General features: G+C 52.0%; 1 protein-coding gene and 1 long non-coding RNA gene across 5 annotated transcripts; one reads left to right on the top strand and one right to left on the bottom strand.

Annotated features, from left to right (window-relative positions):
- The first annotated feature begins 971 nt into the window (after window positions 1-971).
- On the top strand, window positions 972-19,302 carry HOXA3 (homeobox A3). 3 transcript variants are annotated; one of them, XM_080664482.1, is made up of 4 exons: window positions 972-1,139; window positions 5,274-5,357; window positions 16,470-17,115; window positions 18,476-19,302. In XM_080664482.1, exons 3-4 carry the CDS (start codon window positions 16,590-16,592, stop codon window positions 19,279-19,281), a joined length of 1,332 nt encoding a protein of 443 aa, XP_080520608.1. In that variant the 5' UTR covers window positions 972-1,139; window positions 5,274-5,357; window positions 16,470-16,589; the 3' UTR covers window positions 19,282-19,302. The 3 variants fall into 3 exon arrangements, with proteins under 3 accessions (XP_080520608.1, XP_080520610.1, XP_080520609.1); XM_080664484.1 differs by lacking the exons at window positions 972-1,139; window positions 5,274-5,357 and adding an exon at window positions 9,287-9,418; XM_080664483.1 differs by lacking the exons at window positions 972-1,139; window positions 5,274-5,357 and adding an exon at window positions 13,570-13,670.
- On the bottom strand, window positions 10,870-13,498 carry LOC308246327. 2 transcript variants are annotated; one of them, XR_013960400.1, is made up of 3 exons: window positions 13,308-13,466; window positions 11,822-12,093; window positions 10,870-11,441 (listed from the first exon to the last, which is right to left on the bottom strand). It is a non-coding gene; the product is annotated as an uncharacterized lncRNA (long non-coding RNA). The 2 variants fall into 2 exon arrangements; XR_013960399.1 differs by having other exon boundaries at window positions 10,878-11,441; window positions 11,822-12,008; window positions 13,308-13,498.
- Window positions 19,303-21,253: the final 1,951 nt, after the last annotated feature.

Here is a 21,253-nt window from a genome sequence, read left to right as displayed (position 1 = left end):
TTTGTTTCTTTGCTGGTTTGAAGGCTCTCTTCAGTAACTATAGCTTGGGAATTTTTATTTGTTTACTTCTTTCTTTTTTTTGAAGCAAGAAATTTTAAAGTAAACTGGATTTTCCCAGTACACCCTCCAGAGTTTCTTCTGAGGAAAGAAAAGGCGTAATGACACCCCAAATTGCACCCCAAAGCAAGGTAGACCTGGGAGTATTCAACACTGGCAGAAAGCCAAACTCTGAACTAGGGTCACTTGCCTCAGATGCTCCCAGATTTTTCTGCCCAACCTAGAAATCTAGATTTAAAAGGTTGAAAATAAAATCTACTTCACAATCTCCATACCCCTAGTATTTGTTTACTGATTTACTAATCAGTCAAGAGAATTTGGACTTGGTTGTCATGGAAGGGACAAGATACAAAAAAACCCAACACACACTAGCCCCAGAATATTAGAATTGTCACCTGGCCTTGGGTGAGGGCAATGTTTCGTTCATGTAATAATTTTAGCAGAGATGGGAGGGGGTGCTCACCTACCTCTGCAATAACAGAGTAGTTTTAAACACATTTTCCCATCAGTGGTGAACCCTTAGCTAGTGGTCAGTGCTGTTACTCTACTGCCTGTGTGTAATACAGGCAGAGGCGAGCTGCTGTCTACCTATGAACAAACCAGATCTGAGAGGGAAGCGATGGATCCCAGTCTCAGAGGGGCCTCCACCTCTCCCCAAGAAAACTCAGGGGCGAACAAGTGCCCGCCTTCCCCAGTTAGGCCAAACCTGGCATTAAGTGCATTTTATAAGGTGTGAACCAGTGCCAGGGATCTCTGGAGTCACTGCAATGGCTGCTGAGACTTATTAACCCTTCCTCTACTACACGCACTTGTAAAACGGAATTAAATCACGCTGAAAATAGCAATTTTCCCAGGAATCATTAATCACCTCATACAATAAATACTTCTTTGTAATTCAACAGCAATTCTGAAAGGCATTCTCTGGGAAAAGTCTGTGGAGAAGCAAGGGATCTTCTTGCAAATAATGTGGTCTCGGGCAAAGACGCAGCATCTTGCCTGTCTGCTCAAAAAATGCCTAGACTCTTGGTGGAAATTGTGTGTCGAGCTGCAAAACCTCACATGGCAGATTGTCATCAATTAAGGTAAATTCTTATATTTCTCCTTTGTAGCAGAGGAGGGGGATGAGGGCATTAATTAGCTACATACTAGAGGCAGTTGTATGGGGCTAAAAGGGGTAATGAAGAGAAAGGATGGAGATTGTGTGTGTGTGTGTGTGTGTGTGTGTGTGTGTGTGTGTTTATATTCCAGTGCAAAATGGCATTTTTACCCAAACTGTGTTGATTATTAAGGTATTGGTAAGTTTTACTAAGTCAAAATGCTTCAAAATGATCCAGATGATTGTGCCATTTCTTTAGTGTTTTGCCTGTTTCAGATTTGGTCTTCTAAAGGAGCTTGTTATAACAGCTTAGAAAATCCCACTTTGTGCTTCAAAATCGTGCATTGTCTGCCCTTTGCTAGGGCAACCATAAGAGTTCACCCAGAGGACAAATTTTCTATCTCATTAATTGTTTTTTTTTTTAAAGCAAACTCTATTGGCCCCTCAAACCCTTGACCTTTAAAGACAGTAGTATTTTGTGTGAGCTCTATACTTCTGCTACCAAAATGACCCTTACACATGCTCTCCTCTTCTTTCTCTCTTTCTCCTTCCCTCTAGCATACACTCATCTGCTTTAGTCACATAGCCAAGCTGTGCATGACTCTGGAGAGATAAAAGTTTTGTCAACATCTGAAATCAACCTAAATCGGATAGGAGACACTTTAATGGTCACAGTTTGAATTAAGTACTTAAGAGTCTCCCCCCTGAAGAAAAATGGCACTTTGCAGGCTCTCTTTCCTAGTTTTGCTGAAATCTACGATATACCCGGTGTTTTATTACAGCAGGAATTCAACTGTGACAGGCAGAGTAGAGTACTTAATACCCAGGATGGAGCTCATGGGAAGATTACCTAGATATATGGGGAGTGGGCCCTCTGCACAGCATCTCTGACTTTATATTCAGCTGTCACAGGGTGCCCACATCCTCCTCCACCTCTCAGGCCCTCCCCATGGGGTGGGTGTCACCAAGCCACCTCTCTCTCCCTGCTTCCCTAAGCTAGCAAACTGTGCTGTTCTCACCCACCACTGCCTTCCCTCCAGCAGTTTAACATGGAAACAGATCAACCATTCTTTAGAATGGAGAGAAAGAAAAAACTCAAAGAATCAATGTAGCAAACAGAGACCTGGGGCTTCCCATTGGAACGAGTGGATTCTGTGCAAGCAAAAAGCTGTTCTTGACACTCGCTTGGTCTGCATCCCTAGCCCAGGTGAGGTCCTCTGTTGGAGCGCACAGGCTGACCCTGCCCAACCGCTGCTCCTCTCTGTATTATACAGTATATGGACCCAAGACTAATGCTGCTGCTTCTCTCAAAGAGTAAGGGCTGGAAAAAATAGGAGGAAGAAGAGAGTCCCGTGTTTTAACTCTTTGATAGCACCTAGGAGGCTGCCGGGGCTGTTGTGAAATATTCTCATCTGCAATTTCTGTCTTGGAACTCTGTCAAGTCTTATTCTCAAGGCCCCAAACCCATGGAGTAACCCCTGCCCCCTTTCAGGTCAGCCCCAGTCTCCCTGGAATTGATTTCTGGGGGTAAAAGAGAGCCCAGATTGAAAGAATGTCTCAGGAAAAAGAGATCTGGAGGCCGTTTTGGTCCCACCTTAGTTTACTGATGAGGAAACTGAGGCAGCTAAGTGCTCCCCCGCCCATTTTTCTTTATGTTAATGAGTTGTAGATTTGGTCTCACCTTGGATAGGGGTGAGTGCACAGGCACCTTTCCTCGGCAGAAGGCCAGCGAGTCTGGGTTCACACTGGACATGAAGGGCCACAGGTGTGCTCCTCCAAGTTAGAAGGGTGCTGAGATAGGTGGGCTGGCCTCTGAGCTCAGGAGGTGACAGATGTCAGGGTCAGGTGCCTGGGAGAGCAGTGGACACCCCACTGTCTACAATTCTCATAGTTCCAGACTGACTCATTCTGCTATGCTTGCCCTGGGATTTCCATGGCGGTGCCCGTGCCCCAGAGCTGGGCAAGGGGGTCTGCATTCTGGAGGCCTGGGAACTAAAAAGCCAACCAAGGACCCTGGTGGCAGCAGATAAAGGTGTAAGGCCTGTTCGAGGGAGAACTTGAAATTGTAATCCTGGGGGGGGTCACGTGACTCATTAAATAATTAATGCCGATCATCAAGAATGGATGGAGTCAGCAGGGCCTCACTAGGAATGACTCTCTCAGAAGTAAGACCCCCAACTTCCGATTTGATTTTTAAAAACACACACCGTCAGATTTATTTCTAAAGGCTTTTAACTCCTTCTGGAGGGTCGGAGAGAGCCCTTCGGCGGGGAGCACCGAGCTGGCGGGCCCACGCTGGGTCTGGGAGCGCTTTCTGCAGGGTTTCTGCGAGTCCTGGGAGTGCGCCGCGTCCATCCGGGGAAATGTGAGTTGGAGCTCGGGTTTTCTGCGGTCGCAGCCTGGCCTTGGTGAAGAAGTGGGACGGATGCGCAGACAGTTGGTAATGTTCTGATTCACACCGGGGAAGGCTGCAGAGATACCACAGGACGGGCGCGCGGCTTTGTTCAATTTTCCCGGTGTTCATAAATCACCCGCGCCGGGCGAGCGAGCGCCAAAAGCACCGAGAGAGGCCACAGCAGCGGTGGCCGCCATGGCGAGGGAGAGACCTGGGCAGCATCTCTTTGTGACTCATTAGTCTGAACGATTTATGGGGAACAGCAGCCATGAATATTTGACTTGGGGATAAGGAAATAGCAACAATAATAATAACCATAATAATTACAATACTCCTAAGCATCGCCGAGCGGGGGTGGCTTGGCAGATGGTGGCATAGCAGATCTTTCTGGGACGAAGTTGAGTGGCAACGTGCAGTGTGGCTAAGCCCCACCTCACCCAGGGTCATGCCAGGAGCTCCAAGGCCACAGGGGCACTGCCTTTGGGGACATAGAGGGCCAGTTTGAACAAGAGAAAGGGGCCCAGCGTGGGTTCTGCGGCCCAAGTGCCTGGTGGAGGGCGGTGGTGGCTGAGGGCAGCCAGCTTCAGGTGTGCGGCCACTTGTTCAGTGTGCTAGGGGGCTGGGAAGTCTGGGTGGGGGGTCAGGGGGCCTGTCAGGTATTTGGTAGCTGCTCCTGGTACTATCAGCAGGATTGCATGGATGCCAGACAGCCACTGAGGGCTGGTTTGGGGCAGGCCAGAGTGTGGGAGGCTACGCGGGTTTGGGTGAAGGGGTAGTGGGGCAAGGACAGGGCTGTGGAAGCAATCCACTTGGCAGAGAGCCAGCCCAGCCGAGACCTTCTCCAAGCCAGAGCTCATTGACCAGGACCATTCTCGCCTCTTCCCCAGCATCTTCCCCCCACCCCTCAAGTTGGCTGACCATTTGCTAGTTAGACAGCAAGAGAGGGTTGCAGAGATCTTGAGGGACAAGGTGGTAGCAGAATTAGGGCATCTAGGAGCTTGTCCCCACTGCAAGGTGAGGCTGGAGAGGGCCCCTAGATTGGGTATTGTCCTAGCCCACATCCTTCCCAGTTTCCCCGTTTCCAGCAGCCATAGCTGGCCTGCTGTGAGGGACTGGGCAGCCCACTGGCACAGAGAAGTGACGCGCCCAGGGCTTGAATGAACCAAAATACTAAACCTCTCAAGGCTGCCCGTGGCCTATGGGCTGAGCTGGAGTTTGATTTCGCGCCAAACAGAAATGAACACTATTAGTGAGGTTTCGGGAGAGTCTGTGATTGAATGCTCCCAGACAAGGCTTCCCTTTGTTAGCAAAAGAAAATAAAGCGCGCATTCACATTCCCCAAGTTGAGGTGCGTGAGGCGCTCTCGGAGCAGAGCAGGCTCCCACAGCAAAGCCCCTTCCACCTTCCTATCTCGCTCCGCCTCGTCCATTTTCTTCCCCCTTCCCCTGCCCACCCCCTATATAAAGAAAGAAAAGGAAGAGTGTGGGTGCGGAGATGGAGTATGTATTTATTTTACAAAAATAAATCACCATCTTCAGGCCATTTGTAGAGGGAACCTTTCGAGCAATGAGTGTGCCGTATGGACGAATGCCCTGGCGACTCCTCCGTGTCCGCGTCACCCCGGGGGCCACCCTGGCGCCCGGAACGGCCGCGCTTCCAACTCCGGTCCTCCAACTCCCTTCCTTCGCAGCCACCGCTCACCCTCTGCTGTTTATTTATCCGCAGAGCGCCCGGACACCGGAAAAGGCGATTCCCTGAGCGCTCCGGAGTTGGAGACAATTTGGGGTTCAGTCTTAAATATCTTCCGAGGTAAGCGCTGCGCCCACACTCGTCACCACTTGGGGCTTTGCACCGGGCCTCTGGCAGGAGTTTGCTCTCCCAGGCAGCTGCAGCCCTTGGAAAGAGGCTCTGGTCAATATTTAACTTCGGAAGAGTTTTGGAGCTGGGTTATTTTCAGCTGCAAGTTCCGCGAATGCAAGGCTTCAGGCAGACAAAGAGCCCGCAAAAGCCGGCGTTCTGCAGAAAGCGCGGTGGGTCGCAGAGACCAAAGATATATGTGCTTGGGGGGCGGGGGTGTCAGAAGGATGTATTTGTTTCTTCCAGCAAGTTCCAAACAAATCACTACATGGAACAGCAGGGCAAAAGCCAGCAGAGGCCACGGAGGCGGTGGCCGCTGCGTGGGCCGTTCTACTTGTCCACTGCTGGCGGCGCCTGCGGAGACTGTGAGTTCGGAAATGGTGGTTAGTCCAGCTCTGCGTGGAGGAAACTGGTCTCACCGCCTCGCAGTTTCTCTCGTCCTTTTGCTTTTCCTTGGCGAGAGAGGGAAGTTGCTGTGTTTCCAAAGTATAGACTGTCGCAGGCAGCGGGACTTCTAGGTTCCTTGAGCCAGGCTGACCCGCTGTTCTTCCTCCAGGAAAAGCACAGGTTTTCTGTATCTCAGCGTTTTATTTTCCTATTTGGAACAAGGGAAAACTCTTTAAAATTCTTTTCTAGTTCTGGCTTAATTTGTTCTCTTAGTTTGGGATGCAGGGAGGTAATTACTGTGGTTTATTACCTTGTAAAAGATCCATAAATTTCGTGCCTATTTGGGGGAGGGGCTGTTGGAATAGCTTCCCGAAGCTTGGTATGAAGGAATGGGTTTGCTTTGTTCTTTGAGGAATTACTTGTTTTAAAAAGTTTTCTGAGATTTTGTTTTCTATTCCCTAGGCCTCGGTCTTTCCTAAAATGTTCTCCCCAAATAGATGCTAGGTTGCTAATTTATTGCAACATGCTGTTGGTATGCTCTAAGGCTGATATGGTGTTTTAGATACAATTCTTATTTTATTAGCTATAGTAAAGTTAAACAGAGCAATAGTAAAGCTGGGTTACTTTCTCAGCTACTGTATGTCTATTTATATCAAGTATAGACAGAGCATTTCAGGAATTTGCAACTCAGTGTGAACATTTGATTTGCATCTCTGCACACAACACTATCACTGCGTGTATAAACAGTTGCAGGAGTTTGAGACCATGTGTATAAAGTGATATACACATTCGTGTGTGTCCAGAGAACTTGGAGCCCATTTGTAGTGCAGTTGCACCCACAGGAAATATCTCATGTTAAATAATGATCTATAACCTCCACCAAAGGAAAGTGGGCTAAGAGGGCCTAACCTGACGCTGAGTAGAAAAACCACTAGAGTTAACTAAGGGGAGAAACATGTTAAGTGTATTTTTGACAGAGAAATCAGATTGCAGTGTTTGAATACAGATATATCTAATCTGTCAACAGCCTTGCAAATATTGACTAAAGCTCTGCATCCTGAGTCACCTGCTCCTTCCTAGACAACTTTCTGCCTATTTTGGCTCTGGTGGCCTGGATCCAGGGCATGTGTCCCCAGCCCAGGCTCACCAGGTTGGGGGCTGAGAGAGTGAGTGGAGCGGTACTGGCAGCTGGATTTCCCAGCCTGTGCCTAGATGCTTGAGCATCTTCATTCTTGGTCTCTGGAATGGGAGTGTAAATGGCCCATAGCCTTGCTCCAGGAAAGACTTCAGAGTGGTGAAGGAGGACTCTCAGCTGCGGGTTCTCTGGTGGCTTGCCCAGCCCAAGGTCTCTCCTGGGGAAGCTGTTTTCACCTCAAAAGTTAAATTTCTTTAAGACTTCCTCAGATATGTTCCTTTATGACCAACAAAATCACCTTATCCTACCCCAAGTCAGTAATGTTAATTGTTAAACAGCAGTTGGAGCATTAACTGGGCTGTTAATAGGGGCATGGAGGCTCCTGGCTGGAGCTGAGATGCCTCTAGGCCTTGCTGGTGTTAAGGCATTTCTCTCTGAAGCACTACCAAAGACTTCTCCCATTGATTTATGGCCTTGGGAATTTCAGTTTGCTCCAGAGGGTTCTGAGAGTTCTGAAGGGGGCCCCTTCCCATCATTGAGTTGAAACCCCTACAGAAACTTCGGTGGGGGAGAGAGGAGTTTACCAACAACCAGGCAGTACTTCCAGGTCCTTTCTAGGCTACCTGGAGAGCTCAGTGTAAAATATTTGGGGGTGGTGGGTAAGAGGAGCAGAGGACAGTGTGTTTCTGGCCTGAGTCCTTGGGGAGACTGGGGGGTGCTTTGTGGAAACCAGCTTTTGGTCCTGTCCACCACCCCAAAACCTTAGAGAGCAGGTTTTCACGTTCGATGCTTACTTTCCGGCTTGTGGCTTAGGTCAGAGCTGGGAAAGCTGACACAGAGGTTCTCTCCTAGCTATACTACAGACAGAATCTCATGGGAATAGTGCCACCAGCTTAGGGCAGGGCTCCCGTCCAAGGGGTGTGAGGTCTCCTCCTTTATTGCCATTCTGATTTGGATACCCTCATGAGCAGGCCCCCTTCCTGAGGCCCTTACAGTCTCACTAGGCCCCTCTGTTCCCCTGCAGGCCAGGAGGGGAGGGGCGGGAAGAATCATGCACAGCCTCCTGCAGCTGCTACAAGTTCGTCCTCAGGCTGAGAGAGGCCTAGCTAACAGAAGACCCGCTCTCCAGGAACAAAGGAATATGGCATGAGGGTCTCTCCGCCTCAGAGCATTCCCAAAGTTCAGAAACTAAGATCCAAAAAGAGGAAGTTTTTAGATAGCCCTTGAGAGGGTGAAATGTTGAAATCAGCGGAGACTGTCACCAAGCAGATGGCAGGGGTGTGTGTGTGCGTGTGTGTGTGTGTGTGTGTGTGTGTGTGGTCTTATTTATTTCAGCCAGGTTCCTCCTGAGAAGAGTGGGTCCAGTTCATTTTCTGCTGGTGGACCCAGAGCTGTCTTAGGGGAGGGTGAACAGAAAGGGTTCCAGATTACCTTGTAGTAGGTTAGTTAATTCAAGGGATGCCAGGAATTATTTTTTCTCTTCTTGCAAAGACAATTAGATCCTTTCCCCTTACATTTTTCATCATTAGAAGCCTATAATTTCATGTATCATTCATTCTGCTATGCACTGAGGAAAAGTGTAAGTTCAGGTTTGGCCCAGGCACTGGGTCCTTCCAGATTCTACAAAACTCTGACCCACCCACCACCCTAGAGCCAAGTACCTATTTCCTACGGGGCTCCCATCCAACAGAACAAAAGCAACTGGACTTTAGCCTTTTGTCAGGTAATTACGGGCCTTTTGCATTTCTACAGTGGCTGTGGCATGTGGGTGGATGTTAGCACATTCCATACAATGGCAGGCCCTGAGAGTCAACTGACTAGGCCAACCATTACTGGGTTTTCTTCTAGAAACAGGGCCTGGGCCTTGACTTTTGGTGTACTGGCCAGAGAGGCGAGAGTGCTGGGGTGTGCCGGGTTCAGCAGGTCTGTGAGTGGAAAACTGTAAGGAAAGTTATGTGGTCTCTACGAATGGGGACAGCATTGCTGTTTTCTTATGTTTGGGTCAAGCGCAAAGGAATATAAGAGAGATAACTGGCCTTGTGTGGCACATGTTGGGGGGTGGGCAGATGCCCCCAGCATCCAAGTGCCCTAGACAAAACTCTTCCCTACTGCTGGTCACGGTCCCCCTCTTCCCCCCGCCCCACCCCGCAAAAGCTAAATGTTCTGCTTGGAAACCTAGTTCCTTCAGTGATTCCCTATTTCAAATAAAAGGATTTAAGTTGACGTATGACCACGTGAGCACATAATACAGCACATTATTGTGGCATTTGGAGCTGAGACCCGGGTGGCTTCGCCTGTGATTACGTTTTCTAGATTCTCTACAGAGAGAGCTTCCCCCCACCCCCCCACGCACCCACCTCCTCCTTCTCCTTCCCCTTCTCCGGAGAGTGCTCTCCTAGCGGGCTGCAGTTTTCAGCACTCATGGAGCGGCTCTGGGCCAGCTAGCCGATGGGACTCGAGGCCACGCCAGGAGGATGGAATTTATTTTAAGGTATTTCCGTTGATTGTTCATATCTAGAGTGAGTTATGGCTGTGAGAGACAAAGGTCAGGCGAGGAGACCCTGGTTCAGGGACAGGACCCTCAGCCCACCTCTTCCTTTGTTTCTCCTGTAGAACCGAAACCATTGGAAAGATCCCCAGTAGCGCCTCAGACGGAGTTTAATTCCCTGAAAAGTGTTGGGGGGTGTAAAGGAAGGGGCACTTGGGTGCTAATTGGTGGGCCTGGTCGCCTCCCAGTGCCAGTGTGGCTTTGTCCACTACAGCGGGGCTTGAGACCCGGAGAGGAGCCCTAGGCGGAGGAGGGTCCCGAAGTGCCCACGCAGGTTAAGGTGGCCAGCGCCGCTCTCCCAGGCGACACTGCCTGGAGCGGGTGGACGCTGAGCGAAGGAGAAAGGGAATCGCTGCTCCCCCCATTGCTGCTGTTTGCCGGTGAGGGATGGTGGGCTAGGGCTGACCGGGGCAGCAGGAGCAGCTGGGAGAAGGAAATCAATGAGTGTGCAGATGCGCTGCCATTTTATTGATGATGCTTCAGGCCACTTTGTTCGGTGCTGGGTTGCAGAATGCGATTTCTCACACACGGGATGGAGGGAGCCGCACCCCAGGACACGCCTTTGTTTCTCCACACACCCTCTGCCCGGTAGGGGTGGAGGACAGCTCGGATTTAGGAGACGCTTGGGGTGGCCAGCGTGCTGGAAGCCCAAGAGCTCTGTTATTCTAATGTTGGGGCGACAGAGGGAAGAGGGAGCCTGAGCTGGGTTTGGGCTTGGTAAAGAGTGTGGCCCGGCCACCGGCAGCTGGCTTGGAGAGTGGGAGGACTGGCCGGTGCACGCTGGGCTGGAGGGAAGTCCGGAGGCAGAGTCCGCAGGAAGCAGAGGCAGACTTTTCTCTGGCCTCCGAGCCCCAGAAATGGTGCTGTAGCCAGAATGGAGGCAGATGAGAATGAAACGGTGTGCTTCCAAATTACTGGGGAAGCCCTAGCAGCTAATTGGGCTTTGGGGACCCAGTGCTCCTGGGAGATGGAAACTCCGGGAAGAGGTGAGGGAAACTTCGCTCTCCTCCACTCTCAGAGCTCTCCGAGTAGAAGAAAGGGGTGCCTACCAAGAGTCAGGAAGCAGATTTGCCCCCTGACTTTAAAAAAAAAATCTAATTTTTTCTTTCTACTTCAAAAAAATCAAATAAGCTTACCCTACTCGAGTGGGACTGACTTCCCTAGAATAGAGGGGCTGTTCCCCCTCCCCCTCTGCCAGCCTGGGCAGTAACATGTTTAACTGAGGCCGTTTCAAGTGCTCTAAAACACCCCTCAGAAATAAAATGTAAGCTTTAATTGCTGTTCAATTACTTGTCAGCATTTCATTTGATTTATGACCCAGTTCTGGCGCATTTTTGACCCAGTTAAAGACTCATAAATAATATAGTTTCACTAGAAAGAACAAGAGAGGGAATAGAGGTTTGTTAAAGGCATCTTTTTATTGTTGCTTCAGTACTAGCCAGCAGAGTAAATATCTAAGGGAGGACTCTCCAGCTGGTTCTGTACAAAAGTGTGCAGCGAGAGGAAACCAGCAGCCACATAGAGAGAGCAGGGGTTGGCTGTTCCTCCGAGGAAAGAGCTAGGGCTAAACTGTAGCTAGAAGAAAGCTTAGCCCCTTGTCACCCTCCCAACGCCAGCCTCACCCTCACAGGCAAGTGTATTTCCTCACGAACTTTCCTACCCATTTGGGGGTTTTGATGCGTCTTCTTGCACCTTGGTCCCAGCCCCGGTGGCCTCTCAGACACTTCACAAGAAGACCCCTGAGAAGGCAGCAGCGTGCCTCCGCTGTTCCAAATATTCTTCTAGTGCAGAGCAAAGGGTTTCTTCTGGTCCCCGTGGGCGAGAGGTTGGGAGCACGGGGCCTTGGGGAGAATTTGGGGAGCCATGGGGTCTTCTTAGCAAAGAAAACCTCAGTGGTTTTGGTGGAGCCGGGTGCATGGCTGCGGGATTTGCCTGGAAAGAACACAGCAGCAGCCAAGGGTGGTTTCTGGCAATGGAAAATGGTCAGGAGGGATTTTTGTCTTAAAAAAACCAATAAACAAAAAAAGACCTTTAGCTATTATAAATTATTATCTTTTAATCACCCCGCCTGCCTTGTTTCAAAAACCAACACTTTAGATTTTAGCAGAGAGGTCTGAACCCAAGGCGCCAGACTCCAGCCTTGAGGTCTGAACCCCGCTTCCGCCTGTGGCAGCCTGCGCCCAAAAGCCACCTATCGAGGCTGGCGGTGGCCCCGGCCCCGGTTCCTGTCCCAGCTCTCCCCGGCTCCCCGGCTCCCCAGCTTGGCGGGTCCAGCTCCCGCATTTTGCCCAGCACAGGGTTGGCGCTGGTGGAAAGGTATGCACTCCGGGCGCTTCCAGCCCTCACCTCGGTGCCCTCGATCCCTTGGCCGGCCATCCCTTCCCTGGCAGGTCTCACAGAGAGCTGGCCGTCCCTGCAGGCAGCTGGCTTAGTTGAGAAGCGTGAGAGTCGCGTCAGCAGTTTGGAGGAGAAAGTGCGGGTTGATTATTGACCCACGCCTTCTTTCTTCAAATGCCACATCGGACCTGGACAGCTTGAAGAGAAAATGCCGCCGAGCGGATTTCTGTGGCCGGCTCTCGCCTCCTACGCCGCCCGGCTCCCCCTTTCAAGTTGAGCCTCTGCAATATGCCATAAGGAGCAAGTGTTTGCTGTTTTGTGCTGTTTACAGCTTTGGGGCGCCGAGTCATAAATCTTGCCCAGCCATAAATGACAAAAACCATTGGTATGCATGAGGCCACCCTGGCCGCGAGTGCTTTTTGATTTCTCCCTTCTCCCTTGGCTTTGTTTTTGCTCTAAGGTGACACTTTGGCTCCCTGACAGTTTAAACATACTACTTATATTTTTAACACCTTCCTTTGAGGAGGACCGGCCGTTGACACCTTAGAATTGCACGAAAGCTCCATTTCTCCCTTTTTGTCACACACATACCCTTGCAGGGTTCGCTTCTGAATCTGGGGAGTTGAGCGAGGCAATAGGAGGGAGGAAGACTACCCTCCTTAAAGTTGTGGGAATATTCGGGCACATTCGGGCCTTTCCTCTGCTCAGCTTCCCTGTGTACCACTGACTAGGGGGGGGGGGTGGATACCGCAGATGTCGGTGGCTGTGGGGTCAGAGCTTTATCAGTCCTTTCCTGTGAGTGACCTGCATGTTTGTCCTGTGACCCCGCACACAAGAGCTGGAGGCCCAGGTTTCTGGAATCTTGTGCGTACCTGAGCCTGGGGCTCCCCCCGCCCCCCCCCCCATCTCCCGGCTCCTTCTCTCCTGGCTGCCAGGATTTCAGTGTTTCTGCCTAGAAACACAGCCACAGGCAGCCCTGTAGGCTCTTGGGGAGGTCTCTCGAGAAAGGAGGCCCTATCCGAGCCCCCCAAAGATGGGCTTTGTGGTTCTTGGATTAGGGGTGGCAGGTGAGGGCAACTGCCCAAAGTCTGGGGAACTCTCTGGTTCCTGTTCTCCTCGCCCCTCAACTGGAAGCGTCTGGGGCAGAGGGTGACATGGTTTCTCAAACGGCTTCCTAAGAAATAGAACCCGGCAAGAGACCCCCTTTGTGAGAGCCCGTTGTCCTCATTAGCATAATTTTCCTGGACTTTAGTGACGCCCAGGAGCGAGGAGAGGGAGGGCGTGGGGTTTGTGGGGGAGGCTGCCCTCCTCCCGCCGCCGCTGAGCTCCCCACCTCGCTCCTGGCCCTCCCCTCGCTCAGCCCCATCCCCCACGCCGGCCCGCCAGCCCCAGCCCCAGCCGCCTCGGTCTCCCCTCCCGCCCGCCCCGAACCCCCCCCCCCCACCGCACCCCCAACCAGCCGCTGCTCCGCGTGTAATATTCATAAGAAACATACCCAAGTCGGTGCCACTAGCCCAGGCGGAGCCCCGCGCGGCTAGCGCTTATCTCCGGGCCACGGCTGCTGCCCTCGGGAAGGGCAGGGGGCGGGGGTGTGGGGGAGGGGAGGGTGGGTGGGGTGGGTGGGAGGGGGGGTCCAAGCCGCCCCAGTCCGCCCTGGGCGAGCGGTGCCGGAGCAGCGAGGCGGCCACGCTCTGCGCCTGGGCGTCTGGGCCTCGGGGTCTCCCTCCCGCCCGCCGTCTCGGCTGATGCCGAGGGTCGGTGCCCATCCCGCGCCGAGGGGACCCGGCCGGGCCGCCGAGCCGGGCCGGGGCCGGAGCCCGAGCCCAGCCTGCGCTCGCGGCGCTCGTCAGAAGTTAAGGTAAGCGGGGCCGCCGCCGGCCGCTCTCGGCGCTGAATGGCGGAGTTTACGTCTCGGTGATTTATGGCCGCAGACTTAAATCTCGGTTCAAGAAGAGTTCACAAGCCGGAGCTTCCTTCCCGGCAGTGACTGATACCCTTACACTTCGAGTTCAGGCCGCTTTCCCATCCCCGCCCCCACCGCTCCCTCTCCCCTAGCCCAGCCGCAACTTTACGGGGTTGGGAAGGGAGGGAGGGAGGGGTGGACAAGCGGAGCTGGGGGCTCTCACCCCGCGTTCCCCGTTAAACTCGGGGTGAGGGCAGGCTAAGGAAGGGGCGGCAGTGGAGAGAGAGAGCGGTGTCTGAAGGCAAGAGGTTGAAATTTGGGCAGATCTTCCAGAGACAATAGGGCTTGCTTCCCGCACTCCACTTAGCCTCTTCCGCGCTCTCAGCGCTCGCACCTGGGGGTGACTGAAACAGATCTCCTCCGAGGAATCTCCTCTTCCCAGCCCGTGTTTGGGGGTGCAAAGCAAAGTTTCCTGGCTGGCGAATCGCCAACTTCTTTACTAGGTTGTAAACTTTGGGGGCTGGGTGGGGATGGTGGACTGTGTGGGGCCCAGCTGGTTATCTGCTGACCTTAAACAACAGGAAGCACTAGTGGGGTCTGGGAGGTGAATTCATATTTTAAGTTTATGTGGGTGGTTGTTTGCTCTTTGATTTTAAAAGGTATTTTTGTTATTTTACAACTTGACAAAAAGACTTAGGTAAACAGCAGGCCGGTGTAGCTTATGATAATGGGTTAGCAATTCACTTGAAATAGTGCACATTCAAAATCAACTTAATTTTGTTTTATCTAATATCTTGCTGTTCAAGTGTCTGGAGTAATTTTCTTAACCTGACGTTTTATTTTACACAAGCCTAGTATCTTAAAAATTTACGATGGCAGACATTAACACTGCCAAATGTAATAGGAACTGTTTTCAGTGAAAGAACAGGAAACAGGCATTAAAGGCTATTCAGTTTCAAATTTTATTTTATCATTTATTTACTTTTGATTATGGTATCTGCAGCTTCCCATCTCCAAAAGAGAAACAATACTCCAGGGCTCAAGATCACGCAGAATAACTCTGGATAAGGGATGCTGTAATTTTTAATTGAGGTTCTGGAAAATTAATTGTGCTTGTTTTCCAGATGTTGGTGAGATTGTTGGTTTAATAATGAAATTCAAAGGAGTTCGTTATTAAAGACAAAATTACAGTGTAATCATCCACTGGTAGATGCTTATTACATTATTTTTTTCTGGTTAACAAAGTGTCTGCTATTCCTGGAAAACTTGAATAACTTCAGGACTCAAATACACAGAGTTGGGGGTGTGAAGTGTAAACCATTTTCTTCATGAATTTGTCATTGTAATTTTCTTAAATGGTCGGACACTAACATTCTGAGTGTGTCAGAGTGTGACTGTGACTATATGAACTCACATGGAACTTTCTGAGCAGAACCCGAGGATGACCATGCAAAGGTTGGGGGGGAAAACAGATTTCACCTCTGCAAACTGCTTTCTAAAACACAAAACAAAAAAAGACTTGAGAAGGCTTTCCATTGCTTTTTAGATTTCCAGGGTTGCCCTTTGCTTGGTGTTTCTGAAGCAGGTAAATAGGCCAAGTAACAAATATCAACAACAGCAGCACACAAAGATCAGGGAACTCTGGCAGGGTTTTATGGCTTGTGCTTCCATCCCTCGTCCAGAGCCAAATGACCCCCATACATCAAATTACATAGCAGTTTCTAAGACAGAACCTATTATCGTTAAGTTGGAAGGAGAGTTCAAGCGGTGGTCATGGAGATGAACGCTGGTTTTTCAGGTTCCTGGTGGGTTGTTTTTTTCTCTAATCCATCATGTTTTAACAGGTAGAATTTGATAGTTGCCTGAATAACAGCACCTCAGAAAATCTAAGGCAGGAGGGTCTGGGGACCTTTCTCTGCAGCGGAGAAGAGGTGGGAGTGGCTTGCTGAGACATGCCTGAGAAATAGGAAAAGGAGAGGAGTAAAAAGCTGTCCAGGACTGGAGTTTGATTTGCTGGAGTGGGTGTTGGTGGTGGTCCCTCCTCACACAGGATGTCCCATCTAAAGTTTTCTCTCTCCCCTTCTCAGCCACAAGGGGCTCATTTGGAGGTGGGCCATATCCCTGCAAAGGGGGAATAACTGGCTAACAATCCCAGCTTCTGAAATTCAGTAGGGTCGAGTAGGGCAATTACCTGAACATTTTTTGTGCATACCTTTTGGTTCTGGAGCATCCAAAATGGGGGTGGATGGGATATCACTCCCTGTCAGGGCTCTTTTGGCAAAGACAAGTGGTAAAGCGAGAATTGGAGGGGAAAAATCGGCGACTCCCCTTTGCCTCCTTGCCCCTTCTCCAAAATTTCCAGAGGGAGGGGGACCTGGGGCTCACTGGAGGAAGTGCCGGAGCAGAGAGGAAGGGACACCCTGAATTTCTTCTTCCTTGGAAAAGAAGGATCCCAACCCTGTTCCTTTCTAACCCATCAGGCCTTTCTTCTTTTGGACTCCAGCTCCCAGCCCTCACTCACTCTCCTCCTCTCTCCCCGGAAAACCCCCCAACTCCAGACGCAAGTTAAGCAAATATTTGTAGCCGCCAGTAAATTCCAGCGGCTTTTTATAGCGCGGCTCTCTGCGCCCGGGGCCAAGTCGTGCAGCTAAATATTGCTGACCACTTTTTCTTTTATGGCTTTCATGTCACTTAGCTATTGAGAGTAAGATGGATTTGCGCGGAGCCCTCACCGCGCGATTCTCACCCCCCCAGGTCTGCGCGGGGCAGCCATTGGCGGCGGAGCGTCACGTGACCGCGGGGGCGTGCCAATGTGCGCCCTCACGGGTGTCAAGCCCCTGTCAGAGTGTGTGATCAAGATCGTGAAACAACGCGATGCAAAAAGCGACCTACTACGACAGCTCCGCGATCTACGGTGGCTACCCCTATCAGGCAGCCAACGGGTTCGCTTATAATGCCAGCCAGCAGCCATACTCGGCGTCCGCAGCTCTGGGCGCGGAGGGCGAGTACCACCGACCCGCCTGTTCACTCCAATCACCCGCCAGCGCTGGGGGCCACCCTAAGGCGCACGAGCTGAGTGAGGCATGTCTGCACACCCTGAGCGGGCCGCCCAGCCAGCCCCCAGGCCTGGGCGAGTCACCCCTGGCCCCACCACCGCCCCAGGCTGCGCCCCCTGCCCCTCAGCAGCCTCAACCACCACAGCAGCCCCCCGCGCCAGCTCCTGCAGCGCCCCCAGCCCCATCTTCAGTCTCCCCACCTCAGAATGCCAGCAGCAACCCCACCCCTGCCAGTGCGGCCAAGAGCCCCCTACTCAACTCGCCCACCGTGGCCAAACAGATCTTCCCCTGGATGAAGGAGTCTCGGCAGAACACAAAGCAGAAAACCAGCGGCTCCAGCTCAGGTAAAGGGGTGCCTTCTGGAGGAGGGTCCTCTGGCCTGGCTCCAGGTTTCCCAAGCCAGCTCCAGGCCCAGCCAGCACGGTTTGGAGCACTGGAACATTTCCAAGGAGCCATTGCTCCTCCTCTCTGTCCTACACAGGTTTCCAGAGTCTTTGCAACTAGGGAGGTGACAGGACTATGTGCACAGGAAACCCCAGAGAGACCTAATGGAAGTCTCTCTGGACTTCTCCCAGAGCGAGTGGGCCTAGTGAGTTTGGAACCACTTCTTCTACTCTTGGAGTGAGGACCTTCGTGCAGAGCAAACACGAGCTCCACTCTCTTTTTCATACAATTCTTCATTTTTAGTGAAATATTGACACCCACCCCACACTGAAATGTGTCAGAGTGAAAGCAGGTCTGATCACCCTCCAATTCAGAATCAATGCTTTGCTTATAATCAGCCTATTTTTAATGTTTGCTCCAGCAGATGGAGCGGCTGCCTTGCCTCTGGGAAGGCCCTACTCAGATTTAGCACAACGAAGGCAGCCAGGATCTCCTCTGGGAGGGGATTCAGATTTGTCATCCTAATGGGAACCACATGGGCTTCCTGGAACCCGACTCCAGTGGATGATAGGCCCTAGGCCTTGGGGCTTCCCAGGATCCCAGTTACCTTTGCCCCTGCCTTCTCCGGTTGCCAGTGCTCTATTCTGAGAATCTGGGACCCTCCTGCACTAGGATTTGGGGGCCAGGGAGGACACAAGATTAGTAAGCAAAGCTGGGGCAGGCTGCTTGATGACATGGAGAAACCTAATTAATAGGACCCAGCATCAGGGGCCTGGGCCTCGCCACCAGCAGTGGATACTGTTGATGGGTTCTCTTCCTTTGAGCAGAGAAGGCTTCCAGATTGGGGCACCTGCTCCACCCATCTCCACCGGGGAAATTAAGTGTCCAGTTGAGGCAACTGTCCAACCGCTCAGACAGACGGTGAATGAAGGAAAGGGTTATTGAGCGTATATTAGGTGGCCCACATTCCCGTCAGTGTGAAGGGAATGAAGGCGGTGAGACCTGCCCACAAGGAGCTTGCAGTCTTATAGGCCTGCAGGACCAGGAGTCAGAAAGTGAATAGCTCAGGAAGGAAATACAGACCAGGATGGCAAACTGGGGGTTCTGCTTTTCTGCCGGTTGGAGAAGCCCATGATTTGCAACTTGACTGAATAAGGGGCTACCTACCAGCAGTTTCCCACCAGGATGGAGGAAGCACGCACTTCCTCCTCACCCTTTCTGGGCCCTGACAAATAGAGGGCACTTTGGGGTTTGTAGCAAAGAGGGGTCTGGTTGGGGAGCAGCCCCTGACACCACTCTTCCTCTCTTCTGTCCTGGCAGGGGAGAGCTGCGCAGGCGACAAGAGTCCGCCTGGGCAGGCGTCCTCCAAGCGGGCACGCACGGCCTACACCAGCGCGCAGCTGGTGGAGCTGGAGAAGGAATTCCACTTCAACCGCTACCTGTGCCGGCCACGCCGCGTGGAGATGGCCAACCTGCTGAATCTCACCGAACGCCAGATCAAGATCTGGTTCCAGAATCGCCGCATGAAGTACAAGAAGGATCAGAAGGGCAAGGGCATGCTGACGTCATCAGGGGGCCAGTCCCCAAGTCGTAGCCCCGTGCCTCCGGGCGCTGGCGGTTATCTGAACTCTATGCATTCGCTGGTCAACAGTGTCCCCTACGAGCCCCAGTCGCCCCCGCCTTTCTCCAAGCCCCCCCAAGGCACCTATGGGCTGCCCCCTGCCTCCTACCCCGCACCTCTGCCCAGCTGCGCGCCCCCGCCGCCCCCACAGAAGCGCTACACAGCTGCAGGGGCAGGCGCAGGGGGCACACCCGACTATGACCCGCACGGGCATGGCCTGCAGGGCAACAGCAGCTATGGGACCCCACACTTACAGGGAAGCCCCGTCTTCGTGGGGGGCAGCTATGTGGAGCCCATGAGCAACTCTGGGCCGGCCCTCTTTGGCCTAACTCACCTCCCCCACGCTGCCTCGGCTGCCATGGACTACGGGGGTGCTGGGCCGCTGGGAAGCGGCCACCATCACGGGCCTGGGCCAGGGGAGCCGCACCCCACCTACACGGACCTTACCGCCCACCATCCTTCTCAGGGAAGAATTCAGGAAGCCCCCAAGCTCACCCACCTGTGATGGTGGACTCGGGGCTGCGCGCCAGGAGAGTCCCCCCCACCCCCACACCTTTCTTCGTTTGCTTTTTTTGTTTTGTCTTAAGGTTCTCCCTGCACCTCCCTTTTCTCTCTCCTCCGCCCCCTTCCACCTCCCTCCCTCCCGTTTTGTTTTCTTTGGTAACGCGTTTTTATAGTTTATGTGACGTAGCAATCTTGGTTGCTGGAATGGCTGTCAGTATCAGTAGCGATATTTATCTCCTCCCGCCCCAGCTCGGCCGCTGGCCCGCACCCTTTACCTTCTCTACTCTTTGATCAGAAACAGGGTATATGAACAAATTTTCTAGCCGAGTTCTTCAATGTGAATTTGTTCGTACATTATGGCTCCCGAGGGGAAGCAATTACTTTTTTTTTAATTTTAGTTTTTTTTTTTATTGCACTTCTTGTAAAGAGCGAGAAAAAAATCAAAGGCGCTTTGAAACAGGGGCTCCCTGTGTAAGGATGACTAAGTGTACGTCTTTCCGTGTGTGTATGCTGGTGAACAGTCAGATTTATTTATATTTTTTTTGCAAGCATTGAATAATCTAAGTTTTAAATATTATTTATCCCCATCCGTTCGTATTTATATTAAAGAAATTCTGTACCCTGGTTGTTCAGAAGGTTTCGTGGGCCTTTTGTTCAATGGTGCATTGGCGTACATAGGAAATTTTTTATTTGAAAGGGAAATGTAATTTCTTTATAAAAAATGGTAATGATGCAATAATACCAGAGAGGATCCAGCTTTCGAAAACAGTGATTTAAGTTTGTAACATCCGGCGGAATTGAAGCAAACAATCTGTAAACGCGAAAAACGCTAGATTTGTTTTGAGAGTTCTACATTCCTTGCTGCTCACACTCTGAGAAACAGAACAAAAAAATAAATAAAGTTTTTATTCTGAATAATATCCGCGTTCGGAAGGGGTTTTTTGGCCGAAGATGGGGTTCCGCGTGGAACTGAGGCCGAGGCGACTGGCCGAGCAGGCCGAGGCCTCCCTGCAGCCGGCTGGGGCCTGGCCGGCCTGGCCCGGGAGCGCGGCGAAGTCTCGGGCGGCTGCGGCCGCGGCTGCGGAGACGCCGAGCGGCCAGCCCGCTGCGCTGCCTGGTTCCCAGCTGCCACGGAGCCCGCGGCGGGCGCTGGGGCTGCGGAGAGCCGGGTGCGGGAGAAACAAAGGCAGCCGACCCGGGCGCGGCGGGGGGCGCACAGGTGTCGGGCAGCGCCGCCAGGGACCAGGCGGGCTGTCTTCCTGTCCACGACCATCCTCCGTCAAAGCGGACCAGCTAACGCCTTAACCTGGGAAATCGCCAGCCACAGAGGATGCCGAGCACTTTCGGGGGGCAACCGGACTCTCCACGGATGCTTCACGGCCCATTTTCCGGCCGGAGGGAGGAAAGAAGCACTTCCAAATTTGCCATTGGGAGCGAGGCGGCTCGGAAGAGACCGAGAGGGTCACCCAAGTCTCCATCACCAGAAGGGCCGAGCCCTTCCCTGGACTACTGGAGCCCCAGCATCGGCTTCCTCTCGGAATTTCGGATTTGGCATTCTCTGGATTTATTTCCTCTCCTTCCCTCCCCGCTTTTTTTTTTTTTTTAATGGCCTCAGGGGGAGGGGGAGAGAGAAAAGAGATTAATATCTTTCTAATAAAAATGCATTTTTAAGTACTTCTTTCATTTGATGCTACAGGAGCTAAACATTACATTTCTATTCCTGGGCTGCCTACTGGCTGGCTGGCCAAGGCAGAGACAGGCGCAGGAAAGGGAAGCGTTTTCATCTTCAGATTAAAGAACTGCTCAGAGAAGGAACCAAATTCAGAAAGTGCAAACCTCAAACTGCATCCCCATCAGCATCCCACCTCAGAGCTGGAAGCGAGGAACCACCTGCGTCTGGGGATCAGGAGCATCTGCTGTGAGAAATAAATCCCCCTTCTCCTTGGATTCTATGTTTCTGAGGCAGAGGTGGG

The sequence above is a fragment of the Plecotus auritus genome (genome assembly GCF_963455305.1).
Source record: "Plecotus auritus genome assembly, chromosome: 4".
Classification (NCBI taxonomy): Eukaryota; Metazoa; Chordata; class Mammalia; order Chiroptera; family Vespertilionidae; genus Plecotus; species Plecotus auritus.
The sequence above is the reverse complement of the archived record's forward strand: the minus strand, read 5'-3'. Positions and strand labels throughout refer to the sequence as shown.

Bases quoted from the DNA above. Each gene is read 5' to 3' on its own strand.
- HOXA3 (XM_080664482.1), top strand. From the start codon at position 16,590: ATGCAAAAAGCGACCTACTACGACAGCTCCGCGATCTACGGTGGCTAC. The intron at 17,116-18,475 runs GTAAAGGGGTGC...CTGTCCTGGCAG, and splicing joins AACCAGCGGCTCCAGCTCAG to GGGAGAGCTGCGCAGGCGAC.